The sequence below is a fragment of the Micromys minutus genome (genome assembly GCF_963924665.1).
Source record: "Micromys minutus genome assembly, chromosome: 13".
Lineage (NCBI taxonomy): Eukaryota > Metazoa > Chordata > Mammalia > Rodentia > Muridae > Micromys > Micromys minutus.
The window spans coordinates 26,655,471-26,677,746 of NC_137982.1; the positions used below are offsets into that span (position 1 = coordinate 26,655,471).

Consider the following 22,276-nt stretch of genomic DNA (forward strand, 5'->3'; position numbering starts at 1 on the left):
AACTCTGATTTTTCTTGAATTTGTGTTTGTGGGGTGGAGGTAGAAGAGAAAACTGGAATGAGGATTTGGTTTTGGGCCTTCTTTGACTTTTGACCTTTGGAAATTTATGGTGCTTTTAACAGGTCCCTCTGACAAGTGAAATGTATCATGCTTCAGGCGTTAAGAGATGTGTTCATCCTGCTATGTAATTGGTATGATGGTGTCAATTTGTTAACTTTCTGTTTTTGTTATTAGGGTACCATGAAAACTTTACTTAAAACTTGGTCAGAATTGTATAGAGCATTTGCTCGCTGTGCTGCCGTGGTGGCAACAGCAGAAGAGAACTTGTGCTGTGAAGAACTTTCTTCTAAAATACTGTGCAGTTTGGAAGATGAAAACCTTTCAGTGAGTTTTTTTCTTTTTAATTGGAGATAACATTAAAAAATTCAGTTTATTGAAACTTCTGTATAAGAGTAAATAACCCTCATCTAAGCTATTTTTCCTAGTACCTTCCTTGAGCCACAGCTCACCTTTCCTGCAGGTTAGTTGCCCATTGTTGAGAAGTACATTGTTGTGCACTAATTGGAAAATACTTACGGGCATGTATTTGTAGCATAAACAGTAAACATTTTTTGGTGTGTCTTGAGTCTTTGACTGTGGCTATAGTAAAATTTTCTGATTATCATATTTAAATTTCTTCTTAGGATTTGCTGTTCTTGGACAGGATATCTCATATTATTATTGTAATGGTTGATTGTATCGACTTTTCACCATATAATATTAAATACCAGCCGAAAATCAAATGTAAGTTTTTATTATTATTATTATTTTTGCTTATATACTATTTCATAGTTGAAATTTTAGGGGAAATTCTTACAGTTTGCTTTTCTTAGTTTACAGAGTTACTAGATTATTTTGCTAATATCAATTAAACAAATTTTCAATGTAGAGAAACATTTTTTAGAATTGTCTACACATCTTTTGGTTACATTCTTCAATGACAGTCATGGCTGGGCACACTCCTAAATTCTTCTAGCTGTTGGCTTAGGTTCACCTCCATCTCGGGGCTAGGATGGGCAACATAGTGAATGAGTATCAGGCCATCCTCGGCTGCTTGACTCAGTCTCAAAGGAACAAAATTCCAAATTTATTTTTTTTGGTATTTTTTTTCCCAAGGTATAAGGTTTTTTTTTTTTTTTTTTTTTTAATTTCTATTGTGTGTGTGTGTGTGTGACTTTATTTTTCCCCCTGTTTGAAAGTATGATAGAGACAAGTGGTGATCAGTCTAAACAGCTTGGACTATTTCCCAGTATCATCTTCATTACAGATGAGGCATTTGGCCAGCATCATTTTTGTTTATTCTTTCATTTGAACTTGCCATATTTCCTCAAGGCTGGATTCATTTTTAATTTTTTTGTAAATAACCACAGAACTAATGCAGTGATTCTTTTAATTCACACCTCATTCATTTTAATAATGTTTATATATATATATATATATATATATATATATATATATATACTGTTGGTTAGTTTGTCATTTTCATTGTAGAGTTTACTATTGAGTAATAAATGGTGTATTGTGGTTACTGTAATAGATTTTGAATGTCCCTGGTGTGCCTCCTTGCCCTCCATTTGTTTTTGTTTTTTGTTGTTTACAGAGAAAATAGCCCAGGCTGGCACGAGGAGAACTTAATTCATTTTTTTTTTTTTTATGTGAGACAGAGTCTCTACTGTAGTTTGACTTCTAATTATGTAGTCAAGGATGTCCTTTACTTCTGCCATTCCTGTCTTGATCTGCTGATTGGTGTGATTACAAGCATGGTGGTTTTATTTCTGTTACAAGGGATTCAACCCAAAGTTTTATGCCTGATAGGCAAGCAGTGTACCAAATGAGCTCCAAATACCTTGTTCTCAGGAAGCGTGTCATTTGTTACTGCAGCTTCCTAAATCACTGTGATATTTGTCGTTTATTTAAAACTGTCTTTTGGGAGATAGTTGCCTCACTAGGTAGGCAAAGCATAGCTTGGAACTTGTGAAATTCTAAAATTTTTTGGGTGATCCTTCTGAGATTAAAGTCATGAGCCACCCTGGCCCCCACTCACTCTCATTTCTGAAGTGATCACACTGTTTTCATTTGATTAGATTTAAATTAGTTTGTATCAGAAATTCATTGATTTTTTTTTTATCAGTTACATCATAAAATCCCTGTTTTAAGTTGTCATTCTCAAAAAATTGATAATTATTGAATAGAATTATATTTTTTCTACTAGAGGTGTAGAAAATAAGTTTCAATATGAAAACTCATGAATTTTCTATTTTTCATATATTTGCTTCTGTTTATCTTTATATCTTTACCATTTTGTGTGCGTGCGTGTGCGTGCGTGTGAGTGTGTGTGTGTGTGTTTGGGTGTTATTTATTTGTAGTGTATGTGAGTATGCCTTTCAAAGGAAGGTCCATGTCTGCCTTCTTCCTGTGGGTTATAATGCCATTGGCAAACCTCTGTTTCCAAAAATATTTACATTACTTTCTATGACAGCAAAATTACAGCCATACTGAAATAACCATTAAAAACAATTTGTGGTTGGGGGTCACCACACCACGAGGGAGGAACCGTATGAAAGGGTCGGTGCATTAGGAAAGTTGAAAAGTCACAGCTCTCTTACTGCCCAGTTTTCTTTGGGACAGGACTTCAGTAACTCTGCATTCACTGATTTGCTAGTCTGGGCACCCAAACCCATCATATTCTTGTTTCCGTTTCCCAGCATTGAGATTATATAACTCTTTTGTTTTGCCCCTTTTGTAGATGTTGAGGATACAGACTTTCTTGCTTGTATACCATTAGTCTGTTCTTTTTTCCTTTGTACTGAAGCATACAACCCAAGTGCCTTTTCTCTTGCATTTTTGCCTACCCTACTTAGAGACATTTATTGCTCTTACTCTTCCAACCTACCTGCCTGCCTACCTACCTACCTATTGACAAATTGATCAAATTTGGTCAGACAATTATTTGTGTTTGGGACAGTCTCCTCACATCCCTTGTCACCTTAGCCATATCCTGATATGTCTAACATTTAGTAGGAGAGTTTATGAGTAGCAGAAAGAAATTCTTTTATTTTAATGTGTAATTATGTTGAAGAAACTGCTTCTAGATGAGATGACTGAAGGTTTTTAGTGACAGCCTTGATTTTAGCTTTAGACTGTTCCCTTCCCATAGACCTGAGCTCTGCCAAGGCTTGATTGTTTTATACAGAAAGGTTATTTTTGGAAAGAGAATGATTTTCAGGGCAAGAGAAATGTGGGTTTTGTCTTGTACCTGGAATCTAGAGAGATCTAAGAGAGGATTGTAAAGGAAAAACGAACTGTGTGTGAGGTAGAAATACTAGTTTTTAATGAAAACATTATTATTGAAAACCCATAATTTAGCTTTGTTACTTCTGTCATGTATTTTTGGTAATTATAAACAAGTTGTTGAAATTCTGAGATATAGAAGAAATTGAGATGTATAATTCATTAGAAATTCTTATTTTGATTTCTTGAGATCTTCCATTGAATTTGGATTTTATTTATACATTAATGATACTTAATCCTAATGCTGTATCATTTGAAGGTTTATATGAAGTTTCAGTAAGCAGCAAGACCAAGTCTATTTGATGTATTTAGCATTTAAATGCAAAATATATAAGTGATAGTGGCATAACAAAGTACTTAAGTTTTTAATCAACCCAATTATTTCTTAGCACCACAGAGATCTTCAGATTGGTCCAGAAAGAAGAAGGAACCCCTAGGGAAATTGGCTTCTTTATTTAAGCTAATTGTGAGAGTCATCGATTCTTTCCACACTCTAAGTCTCAAGGAAACCTACTCTGACACACTGCTTGCTATTGGTAGCTCTATCATTAGCATGCTTTCGAATATATTTGGACATATTTCCTTGACCTCTATGATCCGAGAATTATTTGCAACTTTTACAAGACCCCTAGCTTTACTGTATGAAAACTCAAAGTAAGTATTTTCAGCTTATTCATGTGGAATTAACTACATTGAGTTTTGTATGTGTGTAATTTACATGTTTGTAAATTCACAAATATGCACAAGCATATAGATGTTACAGGCTGCTATTTTTTTATTACTTTCTACCTTTTTTGTAGTTTTGTATTTTTCAAAACAGGGTTTTTCTCTGTAGCCTTAGATGTTCTGGGACCAGGCTGGCCTCAAACTCAGAGGTCTTTCTCCTGAGTGCCTGGATTAAACTTTGCCTTTTGAGCTAGGACTTTTCACTAACGTGGAGCTCACCAGTTCCAGCTCTAAGCTCTGTTTTTAAGACCAACAATTAACTGAGCCTCTCTGCTGGGCCCTAATGTGTATACTAAACATAATAACCTTGCTTGTCTATACACTTTGTTGTCTGGAACACTTGAAGCTCAAAAGTTTACAGGCAGAATAGTAAATCACCAGACCCTTGAATCCACTTGAACTTTACATAAAGAAAAGATAGGAGATAGGCAAGTAGTTACCATGTACACTAGGGGTCTGTTCTGGGTGGGGTTTTTTGTTTGTTCTGTTTTGTTTTTGTTTTTATCATGTTTTTATTTTATATATGTGAGTACATTGTCACTGTCTTGAGACACAGCAGAAGAAGGCATCAGCTGTCATTACATATATATATAGTTGTGAACCACCATGAGGTTGCTGGGAATTGTACTTAGGACCTCTGGAAGAGCAGCCAGTGCTCTTAACCACTGAGCCATCTCTCTAGCCCCTTGATTTTATTTTCTAAATGTTTAATTTTTAGATTTACTTCATACTTAATATTTGGCATCTTATTCTTGGGACATTTTATACTACTATGTGACTTTCATCTTATTTTTTTGCCTGCATTGCTTCACTTTGAGATTTAGTTTGATAAGTAGTGTAGTGATAGCATTTAAAAATAAGAATAATAACTATCATATCTTTATTCCCAGGCTTGATGACATTCCTAAAGTGTACACTAGTTTGAACAACAAGGTAAGTGGACAATGTTCATAAAATAGAATTTATCAATGAGGACAGGATATGTATGGTTTAGGCAATAATCTTTTCTATACGTAATTGATTTTTGAAGTTATAATATTGTTGTTTTACACTTATATTTGCAGTGTGCGCATATACATGCATGCCATAGTGTAGGGCAATAGAAAACTTGTGCAGGTGTAGGTCCTAGGAACTGAAATGCCATCAGCTTAGTGAAAAGTCCCTTCCCTCCTTGCCATCTCAATTCATTAAAAAACTTTTACTTTAAATGTGTGAGCATGTATGTATAATTGTACATAAATAGATTCCACCATGGAGGTCAGAGGTCTTAGATCCCATGAGGCTGTCGTCCCTGACAGTGCAGGTGCTGAGAAACTGAATAAGGTATTTTGAATGCAAGTTGCAAGTGGTGCTATCCACTGACCCTTCTTAGCCCCATTGCTTTTTAATGGACATAAAGTAATGGGGTATGAATACATTCTTAAGTAGCTTTTTTTTTTTTTTAATTCATGTAATTTCTCAGAGCTCATCCTTTTTTATGTGAGATTGTGGGCGATAATATATTAATAAATTGTATAAATAATAATAGCTTTTGCAATTAATAAGAAATCTTTTTTTCCTGTTAAAAAGAAAGAGCTGTGAATCAGGTTACAGCACTACTACTTAAAGTAAATTTACCTGATAGTTTATGTGTAAAGAGAAGTGCGTATTTATGATGACCATGGTGTTGCTTAAAGGCACTCGAGATGTTAAATGGAAATATAACATAGTGTTCAAATTTGTATTTACAATATCATTTGTTTCCCCCACTCTTTTTCTAGTTAGAAAAGCTATTAGGAGAAATTGTTGCTTGTCTACAGTTCAGCTATCTTGGATCCTATGACAGTGAACTTCTTGGACAACTTTCTCCTCTCCTGTGCATAATATTTCTTCACAAGAACAAACAGATTCGGAAACAGAGTGCTCTGTTGTGGAATGCTACATTTGCTAAAGCCACAGCTCTGGTTTATCCTGAGGAGTTAAAGTATGTTAGCATCACAACTTTCTACAACTGCTTGTTCTGTCATAATCATGTAAACCTGAATTTGGACACAAACTGCGCAGAATTTAATTGTATCAGAATATGTGGAAGCTGTTAAACTTGGGTTGGTTACTGGCTTTAGGGAAACAATATATGCCATAGAAAATCCTTGAAATAAACAGGGGCCGAGAATCGAAGGTTATTAATAAAGTCATACATGGGTAGTAATAATTAACTTTTGGTTTTGTTTCTGTATTTTCTTTTTAGTTCTACTTGTTTATTTTTAAATTTGAGACAAGGTTTCCACATAACACTAGGTGTCCTGGAACTCATTATGTAGATGGGGGCTAGCCTCAAACTTACAGAGGTCCACTTGTTTCTGCCTCCTGAGAGCTGGGAATAATGTCATGTGCCACAATGTCCACCATATTTTGCTTCTTTAAAACAAATTGAAAAAAATATTATTTTGCGTGAATGGTCTTGTCCTGTGAGGCGAGAGAAGACTAGGCCACCATTTCTTCTCACCAGTGCTCTTAACTGTTGAGCTACCTTATTCGTTTCTAATGTGTTTTTAAACAAAATTACTTCATACACATCAGTACATGTATATCTTTATAACTAATGTGCTTGCCTGGTGCTTGTAGAGGCCAGTGAGGGCATTGGATTCTCTGGAACTGGATTTATTCATGGTTGTTAGCCGCGATGTGGGTCTTGGGGAGTGAGTCTGACTTGGAAAGCACTGGTAACCACTAAGCCTTTACTCCCTTATGAAATCTTTAAAAATAGGTTTTTAGTTTGTCATTTATTACATAGTTTCACACCTATAATATAGCTTGGCTTCAAACACATGCTGATCACCTTCCAGAGTGCTGGAAGCTTCTTGCCTTGAAAGAATGTGTGGAAATGCTGTGAAAAGTAGAGAAAAATCTAAATATTGCCTAATTTCTCTACTGTTGTGTGTGTATAAGTCAGATCAAAGTCATAGAAGTGAATCACAAGTTTGAGGCCAGCCTGAGATTCATGAAAGCCTCTTTCAGAATTGATGTTGTTAATGTTAGTAGTACATTTCACTTATGAACTATCTATATATCTATGTGCTTTTTTTAAAGGCCCATATTAAGACAAGCCAAACAAAAAATTATGCTTCTGTTGCCTGGTTTGGAGAGTGTTGAGATGATGGGTGAGTCCAGTGGACCATACTCAGATGCTGTAAGTTTCTTTTTATAAACTTTGAGTAGTTTGATATGTGAGCAGCAATAATCAGAACTTGAACAGGAAAAAATTCAATGACATTATCTTTTCCTTAACTTACATGAAATGGGGTCTTTTTGGGAAACAAGCTTTCTACTCAGGAACAAGTTATGTCAAAAAGAATTCTCACCAACCAGAGAAAACAGTTCAGCTTGTTAGTGTGTTCTGCATAATTTAGTATGTCATAATTGTACATAATTATACATAAATGTGTAAGAGAAAAATGTTTAAATACATTTGTGTTCTTTGTCCTACCTTCGGTTTATTGACCTTTATTCTGGAATGTTGAAAGTTTCATTTTTTTCGTAAATTTCAAGTCTTTGTTGAGTATCTGAGTCTAGTAATTTGGTTACTTTATGTTTTGTTTTCAGTTCACAAAAGTTAAAGCTATAAAACTGACTGCAAGTAGATAAGTATCAGCACAGCATCTTCCCTTTGTTTTCAATAGACTTGAATAGTCAGAAATTTTGCATATTTAAAATAGAATGATTTTGGTAATCTGACCAGCAGCAGAATAGTAGACATGTATATTTAATGTGTTCATTTTATCTCAATAGACAGAGAATTCACAATTAAATGTCAAGATAAGTGGCATGGAAAGAAAATCAAGTGGAAAAAGAGATTCCATTTTGGCACATGCAAAGGATAAAAAAGAAAATGTGAAATTGTCGGCCAAAGTATGTTTTCTGAAGTATATTTACTAGAATTTTAAATATTAGCTAGCTTAAGAATACAAAATTCTTAATTGGAATAAAGAGCTAGGAGTGTCAAAATAAATTTTGGTATCGTGGTGGGATAATAGTTAGAGAAAGCTGGCTATGAGGACTTGTATGTCTAGAAGCCCAGAGTGATTTCCTGTTAGTAATGGCGACTCTGTATGACGCTTAGCCTGGTGCTCATTCTTAGATAAAGGGCACTCTTCCTGAGAAGAGATGAAAGGATTCCTGAAGAACACAGTATAGTGCATGACAGTAATGTAGACGCTTTGGTTAGATCTTTATCATATAGCTTAATTTTGAGTGATTTGCTGCCTACCTAAAACATGTATCTCTTAACGCCATAGTCTTTGCCTCCTTAGAGGCTTACTGTTTATCTTCTGAATATTAGAGTTAGGAGAAAGCAAAGGACATTTAATTTTTTATTGTGAATATTGTATTGGTTTTATTTACATGCTTTCGAACAGAGTTGGTAGGGTGAGACAGGAGAATCATAAGTTTAGTCCAACCTGCACTGCATAAAGAGACCTTGTCTTCAAATGAGAAAGGTATTGATTTCATGTTTCTAATCACTATTGAAAAATAATGCCAAAGTGTTAGGAAACAGAAGAATGAGTAAATAATTAGCAAACTCATACATTTATTTTTAACAATCCACAGCTGAAACTAGATTCTTCATCTCCAAAAATAAAGAGTGGTAAGCTTTTGGAAGAGGAAAAGTCTACTGACTTTGTCTTCATACCTCCAGAAGGAAAAGAGACTAAGGGAAGGATTCTAACTGAGCACCAGAAGGAAGTACTCAAGACAAAACGGTTTGTGAGCTTTTTATCTTGAGTTCTCTGTAGATAAATGTTCTGAATCATGTGTGCATGCATTTTTGGTTTTGGTGCCTAGTGAAGAGATCTTACTTAGGACATTGTATGTTTATGCCAGGCAAGTGCTGTTCCATTGAGCTGCTACACCTAGCCTGAGTATACTAAATTTTAATGGCAGATGATGTACTTATGTGGTGGGATTTCATAATATTTTAATCTATCTAGTGATATACCCAGTGTTTCTAAACTTTTTATTTTTCAAATTATTTATTTACATCCCAGATGCTGCCCCCATCCAGTGCCCCCTTTCAATTCTTTTTCCCTCCTCCCCTTCACCTCTGAGAGTGCAGTCCACCTCCAACCCATGCAGGGTACCCCCACCCTGATGGATCAAGTCTCTGCAGGATTAGGCACATCCTTTACCACTGAGGTTATTTCTAAACTGCCTTTAGTGAGGTATATGAATATTGGAAGTGGAAGTAGTTTCTTAGGGAAACCTATAAGCTTTTATATGGTTCATTAAACATACTTTAATAGAATAATTAAGAATTGTGATGCTGGAAATATATATTACCAGGTTTTTGGAATTTTTATAAATGTTTTTCCTAGGTGTGATATTCCTGCGTTGTATAATAATCTGGATGCTTCACAAGACACTTTATTTTCTGCTCAGCTTAGTCAAGAAGAATCAATGTAAGTATAAAACTTTTATGAGTAATTTTCTAATTATATAATTAAAAAATAAACTAATTTATCTAATTTGTCTTAGGGAAAGCCTCACTTTAACTGAAAAATCAAAAGAAGATGCCAAGATAATTAAGGTATAAGCAGTGTTTGAACTTCAGGGTTTCTATAATCTTCCTTCTAGCATGACATTTCTTTGAACTAGTAAATTATAAATACAGATCTTTATTTCACTAATTGTTAAAATGTATACTAGTCTCCTAACTCTGAACTCTACACTAGCAGAATTGTACCTATGTATACATTTAAATAGTAAATAACTTTGCAGTTGGGAGCATTATGGTAGCATCTAATGTAGCCCAGGATGTCTTTGAATTGGTATGGAGTTGAAGTTCCTCTTAGCTACCTGATATCCTGCCTCTCCCAGTCTTGGTTTCAGTGAGGTTTTAACTGAACATCATCAGTTTAAAGTATGCTAATAGTTTTTTACTGGTACTTTTGGAACATCAGCAGTATTTTGAAAGTTAGTACCTTTACCAGAATTTATTCTTAAGTTTACCAAGAAAATTGTAATTACCACAGTATTATATTTAAATTTCTCTAGTCAGTGGTGTTTTTCTGTGTAATTCATGTGCTTCTCTGTAGGAAGAGCAAATGGAGAATGCCAATCTCATCCCTCAAGATGTCCCGGAAAACTGTGAAATAGATGAACATCCTGAGAAGGCTTCTTTACCAAATAACGGTGGCTCTGTTGCTGAAACAAATCCAGAAAGTCTGAGCACTGGTTTTGATGCTAGAAAAGAAATACTAGTTTCATCAAAGATAATGTCAGCTGAATGTTCATCCAGTTCAGAAACTTCAGTGGTCAGCAGTAGTTCAGTTTCTAATGCCACTCTTTCCGGAACTCCTCCACAGCCTACAAGTCGGAGACAAACCTTTATTACTTTGGAGAAATTTGATGGCTCAGAAACCAGACCTTTTAGTCCATCCCCCTTGAATAACATGTCTTCCACTGTTAAAGTGAGAAATAACCAGGATAATACCACCAAAACTGATATTCCACCAAAAGCAAGGAAAAGAGAAGTGACTTACTCAAAGTCTGATTCAGAGAAGTTAGCAAATGTTGGTAAGAAAGCAGGTCGGAGGTGGAGTAAATCAGAGCAGTCGGTTAATAAAAAGTCTAAGCTGGCACTGACATCCGAACAGGAAGAACATTCATTAGAAAATAGCCCTCCTGAATTGCTCAGTCCAACAGAATGTGTATCAGAAAATCATTCTTCTGAAGCTACCCATGAGCATGAAGACAGAAATTCTAAACCTACAGTAGAAAATGCTTCATTGGAAGACTTAACCACAGAAGAGAAAAACATAGGCATTGATATGGAATCTAAAGAAAACACATCCCCAGTTGTAGCATCAACAGAACAAATAGTAAATGAAGATAATCAGGCTGCTGCAGTAGCTCCAAATCCAAAAACACTCAGACGGTCTTCAAGGCGGCGTTCAGAAGTAATAGAGTCTTCTAATGACAGCCAAGATAAGGAAAGTGGTCAACAAAAAAAGGAAAGACGAAAGGAAGAAGAAAAAACGATTTTAAAGAGTCCAGGGCATATCAAAGATGATAAGTTGACCAAGCAAAAACTAACTGCTGAGCTACCTGTACAGGAAAATTTAACTGAAAAAGGAAATAGTTTACATGAGAGAACTTTAGGGGAACCCAGTGCTAATGCTGAAATTGACCAAAATAGAAGAAAACCAGATGTTGAGAATGTTAGTTCTGATGGTGGTGGTATCCTGGACAATGTAGATAAATCATCTGAGAAACAATTAAGAGGTCGGACACGTTATCAAACAAGAAGAGCTTCTCAGGGCTTGATTTCCGGTGTTGAAAACTCAGAATCTGATAGTTCTGAGGCAAAGGAAGAAGTTTCTAGAAAGAAACGATCAGGAAAATGGAAAAATAAAAGCAGTGACAGTATTGACACTGAAGAACAGGAAGATAGAATGGTTGAAGAGGAATTTATGAAAACTGCAAATCAGACACATGATGGTCAGGCAGTTCCTGGTGTTGATAAAAATGTAGAGACTCGGATTTGTGAAAAAACTACAAATAACAATAGAGTAATCATTCAGGATTCTTCTGGGTCTACAGATTCACTGCAAGTTCCACTTACAGGCGAGGATAAAGGTAAGATGAGCAAATGTTTAGACAGTTCATTTGTAAGTCTACCTGTGCCAGAATCAAACCTCAGGACTAGGAATGCCAGTAAGAGATTATATAAACGAGATACTGATAGTAATATGGGAGCATCAGACATTTCTGTGTCTCCTGAAAAATGCGCCCAAGTAGTTGAATGCCAACACAAGAGAAGTAGGAGAGTCAGGAGATCTAAAAGTTGTGACTGTTGTGGTGAAAAATCACAGTCCCAGGAAAAGTCATTTATTGGGTTAAAGAACACAGAAAACTCTGCCATAAAGATTGTGGAGACAAAAAAGACAGATATACAAGTACCTGAGACTGCACCTGAATCTTGTGAAGCTAATGAGCATGCTGAAACAAAGTTGGTAGGGGAACAACCTATTGTGAATTTTCGTTTGGGTCTTAAAGAAGAGAATTTTACTACTGGTAATTTAGTTAAGTCTGAAGCTGAATTGGAAGAAGATAATAAAAATTCCCTCCCACCTGAAATAGTAAATATGAAAGAAAAAACATGTGATACAGATGCTAGTGAAGCAGTATCTGAAATTCAAGAGCCATGTAATGAGAAGTACAATGCTGAGGGCCCAAACTTAAGTAATTGCAAAGACAGTTCACAGAAACACCCTTTAGATAACAAAGTAGAAAATCCAGACGCTATTCTGAAAAGAGAGTGTGATGTTAGTGATTTAGGAACGGCATGCAAAACTTTAGCTGTGTCCAACCCAGAGGGATTTGAAACTGCGGAATTAAATGTAAAAGACGCCACATTTGGAGCTGCCGTCTCGGAAAAGAGTGCCCACATAGCTGTTTTTGAAGATACAGATGAAGTGAATGCTCAAGGAGTAGCCACTGAGGACTTTAATTCAAGTATGGGTCTTTCTACTACCACACCTGTAAGCAAGAATGTTCAGACTGAGCATCCAGCAAGTGGGGAACTAGAGGGGGATAACAGTGAATCTGATTCAGGCTCATGTGAGGAAATGAGCAAAGAAATGGAAAGTTACAAAGCCCAGATGAACACTGAACATGACAATGCCAGGGTAAAGGGTATGGACATGATTGCTGTCACCTCTGAGTCTGGACAAATGGATGTCAACACTGAGAGCTTCGTTAGTGACATTGAAATGAGTTCTGGAGAAGAAACTCTCAATTGCAAAACTGAAACAAACATTGAACTTAATAAATTGGATGAAACAAAATTAAGTGGCAATCAAACTACAGTGGGAAATGGTACACTGCAGGAAGTTTGCTTTACTTCCGAGAAAGTGGAGGAATTACCACAGTCTCAGATACCTAAAGTATCTTCTGAACTTGGAGCAGAAAGCAGTAATGCATCTCCTGAAAAGTTAGAACTGGATCCTTCTTTTGGATCGACAAGTGAAAGTCCTAGTGGTATACAGGCGCGCTGTGTTTGGTCACCTTTGGCTTCTCCATCCACAAGCATTTTAAAGAGAGGACTGAAAAGATCCCAAGAAGATGAGATCTCACCAGTTAACAAGGTAGGAAAGAAACAGTAATGAATCTAATTTTTGCTTGGAATATGTAGTCACTATGTGAAACCTAGTAAAAGGGTGTTAGGATCATGGCCCCTCCCTATGGAAAGGACAGAAAGGGTTTCAGGTAGTCTTGCACCTCACACTCAAGAACTTGATGTAGGTGTACACATGGGACATAATGTGTAGTTCTCATTTAGGATCTTCCTTTTCTATAATCCAAATTGTGGAACCAGATTTAAGAAACCAGACAGATTGTTGATTAAAAAGGCTCAGCACTTAATATGTGTTTGGACTTAGAAAAAAAATTCTAAGACAAAGTAATTTGTATCTACCTCATTTTTTCTCTCCTGCATCCCCCCCCCCCTCACTATTGTGGAAATTAAATCCAGGAGCCCACTTATATATACTCTATTACTGTACCACATTGCCCAGGCCTTAGTTTTTGAGACAGGTAAACTTAAATGTGTGCACCAAATTGCTTCTTCCCTGTTCTATTTAGTATTTGTTCCTTTCCGAGGTTGGAGAAATCTCATTCATAGTGTTGAGTATGTTTGGCACATGGCACATGAAGAGTTTTAGAGAAAAATGGGTCATCTAAATAATTACCTTTTGGGCCTTTTGCTTCCATATAGGTTGTTAAAAGAATGAGAAAAATGTAATCTCTGCTTGACATAAAACATTTCCTCAGCTTAGCAAAACATGTCCTAAAAAGATGTCATGTTGATCTTCTCAACTTAATCTTGAGATTAATATCAGATACAGTAGAATATATATTTGAACATATGTGTATGGTATATATGAAGATGGTGCTTTGATTTTTGCCTTAACAAGCACATGGTTTTTAATCTTTTCTTGGTGTGAGAACCTGTTTTCCACGCTGAAATTGAACTGTCATTAATGCCTCAACTAGGGTTATATATAGCCTCTTTTATAGCTTCTTTTTCATCACTGTTGGCTAACAAGCATATATTTTTAGATTAATTTTTACTTTTAGTTATATGTATGAGTGTATGAGGATATGTGATGTGCACAGGAGTGCAGGTATCTATAGGAACCAGAGGAAAGTTATGGGCAGTTGTAAGCTGCTCAATGTGCGTGCTAAGACCTTTGAAGTGCATTGTGTGCTCCTCCCCCCCCCCCCCCCAGACTTTTTTTTTTTTTTTTTTTAATGTCCTGGCTGTTGTGGAGTTTGCTCTATAGACCAGGCTGACCTGGAACTCATTTGCCTGCCTCTACATCCACCTCCAGGAGAGCTGGAAGTAAAGGCATGTGCCATAGCTGCAGTATGAACTCCTAACTGCTTGAGTCCTCTCTCTACCTTTACCTTTACAATCAGATACATTGATAATGCTTCTGAGACTCCAGAGATGAAATTGTTTAGAAAGATCTAACAGCTTTTGATTTTGTTTTTATGACAAAGGGCCTCACCATGCAGCCCTGGCTTGCCTATAGTTCACAAATGTGTGTGTGTGTGTGTGTGTGTGTGTGTGTGTGTGTGTGTGTGTGTGTGTGTGTGTGTTTAACAGGTTTATTATGAACTGCAAAGGGCAGTAAGCCAGTAACAAGATGACAGAATTCTGAATTCTTCAGAAGGCTTATACAGCTTAACTAGCTATTACTATTGTACTACTGCAATTAAAGATTTGTTACTTGGGGCAGATTTAGTGTCTGTTCTAGATAAAATAGGATAACATCTCTGTGGCAGATACTTACAGATTGCCCATTCTTAAGAATTAATTCTAGAAGATACAAAATGACATTAATAGTTATATGTGATCTCTTATATTTTGCTAATAGCTCAGTACAAACATATTATAGACTTTTAGAAGAAGCCAAATTAAATTAGGTTAAAGTAGATAAAATTGCTGCCCTGTGGCCACAGTAGTTGTATTGCCTTCATAGAGTTCAGGGCAGGGCCTCTGGAGATTGGGTGGTGTGGTGTTTGCAAGGCAAGCATGAGGACTTGAGTTCAGTTTCTAGAACCCACATTTAAAGTAAAAATCTTAGGCTGGGTAGCATGTGCTTATAATTTCTATCTTGGGGAGACAGATAACCATATTTCTGGGGTCTGCTGTTTAGTAAGCCTAGTCTGCTTGGGGAGTTAGTTTCAGGCCTTTTTTTTTTTTTTTTTAAATTTTTCTTTTTTTAAGATATATTTGTTATATACACTGTAGCTGTCTTCAGACACACCAGAAGAGGGCATCAGATCCCATTACAGATGGTTGTGAGCCACCATGTGGTTGCTGGGATTTGAACTCAGGACCTCTGGAAGAGCAGTCAGTGCTCTTAACCACTGAGCCATCTCTCCAGCCTGTTTCAGGCTATCTTAAAAGCATCATCTTACAAAAATAAGTTGTACAACACCTGAGCACTCACTGTCCTATCAAAGTTGTCCTCTGACTTCCACATACATACTTTCACAAGTTTACAGCTGTGGTTAATAAGATATACCAGAAGCCAGTTACTACCATCTATAGTCTGTATATTATTGTTTAATTAAAATCAAATTATACAAGAATTTTAAGAGATTTCATTTTTATTAGTCTGTATGTTTGTATATGCAAAAGCCAGTGAGGCCAGAAGAAAGTGTATGAGATCTCTTGGAGCTAGCTGGCTTTAGAACTGGCTTGTCAATGTTGGTGCTAGGATTTGAACTTTGGCTGTCATGATCGTGCAGCTGGTGCTTCTAATACTTAAGCTGTGTCTCTTGAGCCCTTGTTTTATTCTTTGAGGCTATTGTTTCACTATGTAGTTTGAGACTGCCCTCAGTCTCCTCCTGATTGGGATCACAGGTATGCACTGCCACTCCTGTACTTTTAGACAAGGTCTCTTCATGTATCCCTGAATGATCTGCAGTGTGGAAATCTTGACTGTGCAGATCAGGCTGACTTCAAACTCACAGAAATCTACCTGCCTTTCCTCCTGAGTACTGGGATTGAAGGTGTGCACCATCACACCTTGCACATTTATTGTACATTTTAAAAGAGTTTGATTAAAATTTAGTTTCGGTCACTATAGAAGTAGTGTAGTATATAATTAGAATGAGCTGCAGTATTAGAATTTCTGAAAGATGGAACAGTTGTGCAGGAGGGTTCTAGTAAAATAAGCTTTTCCACAAACTCAAGGTGTTGTCTTCTTAATGAAAACCTGTTCTGTACTTTCAGATTAGACGTGTCTCATTTGCAGATCCAATATACCAAGCAGGATTGGCAGATGACATTGATAGGCGTTGCTCTGTTGTTAGGTCCCATTCTTCAAATAGCTCTCCTATAATAAAAGGTGTTAAAACTTCACCTACTTCACACTCTAAGGTAAGTTAAGGTCTTCAAAATATGCATGTCTTTATATAAACTTTTATTTGAAGATCAAGAAACAGTCGTCTTTGCTTTTTCGTGGAGAAGGCTAAGGCCAATCAGCTATATCTCACAGGTAAATTAGTATTTATCCCATTCCACTTCCATATCCTAAGGGTGATTTTTGTTGTACAATTTAGCTTATAACATTATAGTTGTCTGGGGTTCTGAGTGTTTTTTTTTTTTTTTTTTTTTTTTCTCTACTTCTATCTAGCATAATACCACTTCAGCCAAAGGATTTCTGTCCCCAGGATCACAGAGCTCTAAATTTAAGAGCTCAAAGAAATGTTTAGTAAGAAGTGCTTTAGTTCTTATGTAAATTTATACTTTCATTTTCAGTCTTGTAACCTCTACTTAATGGCTTTTGATCAATTTATCTTAAGATTACAGAAATGTCCCAAGAATCCATGCTATCCCCAACAGAAAGTGTTTACCCAGCTCTAGTGAACTGTGCAGCATCAGTCGACATCATTTTACCTCAGATCACATCAAATATGTGGTAAGTGGTTATTTAAGCTTGTGGTTCATATTCTGAGGAGTAGGTGTTGGGGCGTTTATGTTTGTTTTTCATCTTTATTTTGAGGCATAGCTGTGCTAAAAATTTCCCAGTTTGAGGAGGGGCGTATCTACAGTTAACTTAAGAAGCTGCAGTAGGATCAGCCAGCCAGCCGTTAATGGCCTGGCTGAGATGTAGTTTGTTGGAGTAATCTGGGACTAGGGTTGAAGCTCAGTTGGTAGACTGATTGTTTAGCATTGGGTATAAATTTTATCCTCAGTACTGCTGAACCCAGAAGTACTTTTGCAGGAGCATTAGGGCATACTCTGACACTCAGAGTTTGAAGTCAGTGTCACACTGGATTTTAAATTTCTAAGACATAGCAATGTAAACGGACATAAAAATAAAAGACCTTAATGAGGTTCACTTGTATGAACCCATGTTCATATATAACATAAACATATAGAACATAAGTTCTGTGTCCCAAAAAGTTCTTGGTTTTGGATACCTTCTCTCCTCCTTACAAACTGGGATTGTAGGATTTAATTGCTAGGCATGGCTCAGGAAGAATGTCTTTAATGGTTAAACTTCTCAGGTTAGAATTAATTGGTATTTATTCCTCTCATACATTTTCACTTCAGAAGTAAAACCTGTATGTATCCTGTTATGAACTTAGTGTTTGTATAATTTTGTATATGTATCTTGTTTCATCCTACTGTAGACCCTCTTAGAAATAGAAGTGGCATTGTATACTTAGGAAGCTAAGTCCTCAAAATTTGTAGAGCTAAGTGGGTTGTCATGTAGTTGCATATAGGTAGATCTCAGTGGGGGTCTTTAGTGCTTCAATTTAATCTTGTTTCAGTCTTGTTAGAAATGTAATTAACATATTTCAAGTGCTTGCAAGCATGTGTGTGTATTTTGCCTGCATGTATATATATGTATATATACACACACACACATATACACACACACACACACCCATGTGAGGCTCATACCTGTGGAGGCCAGAAGGTGTCAGCATCACTTAGAACTGGAATTTCTGGAACAACTGAGCTATCTATTCCCAGACAACCAAATCTTAAGAAAATTGTTTCATGTTGTTTGGGAAACTGAGATAATTTTTTTAATTACTAGACTGATCAATCAGAACATAATTCCTCAGTAAGAAACTCCTTATATTCTTCTCTAGAGAACTGTCAGACATGCGTTACAGAAGTTAGAAGGAAGTCACATTAAAAAAGGGTCTAAGGTAGGATAGGTTACAAAACAAGGATTGCATATTTTCCTTCTTTTCAAAAGGGCAAGAGGTCTTGGACAACTTATCAGAGCCAAGAACATAAAAACAATTGGTGATTTGAGTACGCTTACGGCATCTGAAATAAAAACTCTTCCTATTCGCTCTCCAAAGGTGTTTAATGTAAAAAAGGCCCTCAGAGTATACCATGAGCAACAGGTAAGAACTTGTCATTTGCCTGCCTGTATGTATGTACCATCTGTGTATTCTTGAAATTACTTGATTTTGTATTATTTTTGATATTTATTAAAAAAATCATTTTGCTGACAGGTTAATTGTATAAAAGCAAGGAAAACCCAGAAACTAAACTAGTAATTTGCAATGTCACACATAGAATTTCTGAAATATTTTCTTTTTAATTGTGTGTGTGTTTGTGTTTGCCCGTATGTACCACATGCATGCAGAACCTTGTGGGAACTCAAGAGTGTAAGAACTGGACATTACAAGCAGGATCTGTGCAGAAGCTTGCTTGCTTGTTTATTTATTTGTTTGTTTATTTATTTAGATTTGTTTATTGTGTATATAGCATCCTACTGGCATGTATGCTTGCAGGCCAGAAGAAGGCATCAGATCCCATTACAGATGGTTGTGATCCACCATGTGGTTGCTGGGATTTGAACTCAGGACCTCTGGAAGAGCAGTCAGTGCTCTTAACCATTGAGCCATCTTTCGAGCCCTTGTTTTTTTTATTATATGTGCATATGCACGCACACATTTATTCCACATGTGACTAAGTCAGTAAAAATGCTATTATTACTAATAGTAATATCTTTTTAAAAAGGAGGTTCATACAGACCCATTGTTTTGTTTGCTTTCACTTTTTGAGACAGGGTCTCGGTATGTATTCTTGGCAGTCCAGGAACTCACAAAGTCCTTCTGCCTTTGCCATCTTTGTGTTCATATCAAAAGTGTGTGCCATCATGGCTGGCTTCCCATGCATTTTCTATTTCTGCTTTCTAGCAGTAGTTAAGAAAATTTTATATGTGTGTTTAAATGTATATATTGAAATATATCAAGGTTGATGTGTAGATTTCTGAATAGCTTTAATAATTTTTGTTCACATATAATTGAAATTGATCCATTCAATCTATTGTTTCTAACTAAGTATAATAAATATATACCATTCCTATGATTTATTTAATTTTGGGATTAAGAAAGTTCTTTTAAATGAAGAACATCTGAACTCAGTATCTGTTACACTTCATTTCCATTCACAGTCCCTGGGCATGCACCACTTTATATTTTCTCTATGGACGAAGTCCTCTGGACATTGTTTATTAGAAAAACACAAAGTCTGGTTGGTGGCTGTAGTTTTATATTATTAATCTGACATTTTTTAAATAGCTGAATAGTGTTCCCTGGATCTACCACATTTTCTTTTTCTTTCTTTTTTTTTGGTTTTCATAAGAAAATCCATTTTTAAGTTTTTATGTGGCCATATTTTCATTTCATTTCTGCCATTGTATAGGCAATTTGAGCAATTTCTTTGAGCGGTAGTCCACGGAACCTTATAATAGATTATGTATAGTGAGTACTGTTCTACCAGTGAGATATCTGTAGCTCTGAAAAAAAAAAGAGTTACCTCTTCCACATTTCTGAACTTGAAAAATTTTATTAGCCACTGATACTATGTTTTCTAAGGAATTATATAAAATAATAAATTTCTAACCTTTTGAGGAAAAAGAAAAACAGGGAAAAAATGCAGATTCAACTGCATTGTTTCCAGGGTTGCAGGATTGCATGATTGCTCTACAACACCTGCTACAGTACTGTATATGTGCTATCTAATCAATTGTTAAACAGCATTTCATGTCATTCCTGTTAAAAATGTTTTATTTCTGTATGTTACTGTTATAAATGTATAATCCAGATGAAATCTCGTGGACTTGAAGAAATTCCAATTTTTGATATTTCTGAGAAGGCAGTAAACGGAGTCGAGAGCAAAACCCTCTCCACCGATGAAGAAAGGCTTGCCTCAGGTATGCTAGCCATGCGGATTTGGTTCATATGGAACAAACGTTGTCAGTGCTTTTATAAAAAAAAAAAAAAAGGTTATTTTTAGATTATATATTTAGCTTGTATGTATTTGTGCTTTGGTTCCCATGGAATTAATAGAGCAGTTGTGATTTGCCATGTGACTGTTGGAAAATGAATCCTAATGACAGGCTTCTGGAGACATTTCTCTGGGCCAGTGCTTTAGTTTTAATTTTGACCACAACTATTAATTCACCATATCCCCTCCCTCCCTCCTGCAAAAAGTGTGTCTGTTTTCTTTAATTGTGTCAGTGGCTAGTCCATCATGGTGTAGATAAGGATATTGACATTTTGTTCAGTTATTTTATGCAGAGTAACAAGCTGGGGTACTTTTTCTGGCATTGTGTTTTTTGGAGTAAGTGTCCATAGACTATTTCCTCTCATTTTCAGTTTAGAGCTACAGATCAGTTTTAAAAACCAGTATGGATTTAATGTGTGTGTGTTTTTTTCTTCTAGATTTGGTTGACCCTGTGACCTTAGATGCCCCATTGTCTAAAAATCTTATGGCACAAATCAGTGCTCTTGCTCTTCAACTGGATTCAGAAGATCTCTACAGTTATTCTGGAAGCCAGCTATTTGAAATGCATGAAAAACTTGGTACCATGGCAAACTCTATAATAAGAAATCTACAGTCACGTTGGAGATCACCACCCCATGAAAATTCTTAGTATTTTAAGAGAAATGTAAAGTTTTTTTTTTTTGTTTTTGTTTTTGTTTTTTTTAAACATCAGATTTTTCGGTTTTTAGAAATACCCACACTATTTAAAGAGGAAACTTTGTAAAGTTGGTAAAATAATCAAATCTTTGAAAGGCAATGAATTACTAGGTCAGTTTTTATAAGTTCATTAGATCTTCCCTACTGTATTTTCTTGGCCAGTACACATAGTTATTAAAGAAATTTAAGTGTTACTGAAACTTGAAAGCAAAGGAAATATACATACTTTTTTCATGCTTTAACTCATGCATATTTTGGTATAGCTCATGCAGAAGATTTTAATTAAAATAGAAGAAGTTTTATTTACACTTTATTGAATTGCTAGAGATGTTTATACTCTTTGAAAATATTTATATTTGTTGTGCCTGGTGGATACCTGTACTGAGATGTAAAAAGATGAGAGCATTTCCTGACCATCACAGATGTAGAGAATCTTTGAAATACCAATTTTCAACTTGTTGGTGTTAAAATAATAATGCTTAGTTCACTAAGATTCTCTTCATTTGGTATTTACAAATACCTGTGCAACAGCCTTTGAAATGTGCTCTATGAGGTATAGTGTTCACTCTTATACGCATGACTTTGTACATTATGTATAGAAGACAATTTTTTTTAATTTATAAAGTTCAGCCTTCATTAATTGCATGAGTTTTTCTGCAGCTTTTTGTGAATACTATTGTTTTGTGTAATAGAAATATTTGTATATATTTAATATCAAAATAACCATATAGATAGTAAAAATACTTCATTGACCTACTATGGATATTTGTAGGAGCCTTTACAAATAAAGCAACAGATAGTTTTGTATTTAGTTAAAACATAGAGTTTATTTTCTAAAATGTCCAGAATAATTAAAATGATTAGAACCAGAAAATGTTACATGCCACTACCTTTTTTTCTTATGGTTTGGAAGAGGATCCCAGCCACTAGAAAATGTGTCTCCTTCATATGTTTCTTCGTAATGGAGAGTTACCCTGGATGTTTTCATTGCAGGTTGTACTATAAACCGTCTGTAGAGATGCCTGGTTTTTCACATATATTGAAACTAAACTTGGAAAACATTTGAAACTGCCATTTTTATATGTATGTTTTTGTCAAGCTAAAAAATTAGGATATATAATTAAACCATTTGTAAATTTTACCAAGTACTTAGTGCCTGCCTTCACATACTTGTTTCATGGGTTTTGTTTGTTTGTTTGTTTGTTT

The 22,276-nt window shown here is 35.7% G+C and overlaps 1 protein-coding gene across 1 annotated transcript in view; it reads left to right on the forward strand.

The window, feature by feature from the left end:
• Nucleotides 1-21,023, forward strand: part of RIF1 (replication timing regulatory factor 1) — a gene marked incomplete at its 3' end in the record, with an annotated part of 45,028 nt that extends 24,005 nt beyond the window's left edge. The window contains exons 20-36 of the mRNA XM_080927208.1: nt 235-384; nt 684-783; nt 3,720-3,984; nt 4,947-4,989; nt 5,817-6,019; nt 7,126-7,225; nt 7,825-7,944; nt 8,644-8,795; nt 9,408-9,491; nt 9,568-9,619; nt 10,128-13,181; nt 16,343-16,489; nt 16,746-16,823; nt 16,915-17,030; nt 18,327-18,480; nt 20,192-20,300; nt 20,812-21,023. Of these exons, the coding sequence (XP_080783334.1) occupies nt 235-384; nt 684-783; nt 3,720-3,984; nt 4,947-4,989; nt 5,817-6,019; nt 7,126-7,225; nt 7,825-7,944; nt 8,644-8,795; nt 9,408-9,491; nt 9,568-9,619; nt 10,128-13,181; nt 16,343-16,489; nt 16,746-16,823; nt 16,915-17,030; nt 18,327-18,480; nt 20,192-20,300; nt 20,812-21,023 (5,139 nt within the window). The remainder of the gene's footprint in view (nt 1-234; nt 385-683; nt 784-3,719; nt 3,985-4,946; nt 4,990-5,816; nt 6,020-7,125; nt 7,226-7,824; nt 7,945-8,643; nt 8,796-9,407; nt 9,492-9,567; nt 9,620-10,127; nt 13,182-16,342; nt 16,490-16,745; nt 16,824-16,914; nt 17,031-18,326; nt 18,481-20,191; nt 20,301-20,811) is intronic.
• Nucleotides 21,024-22,276: the final 1,253 nt, after the last annotated feature.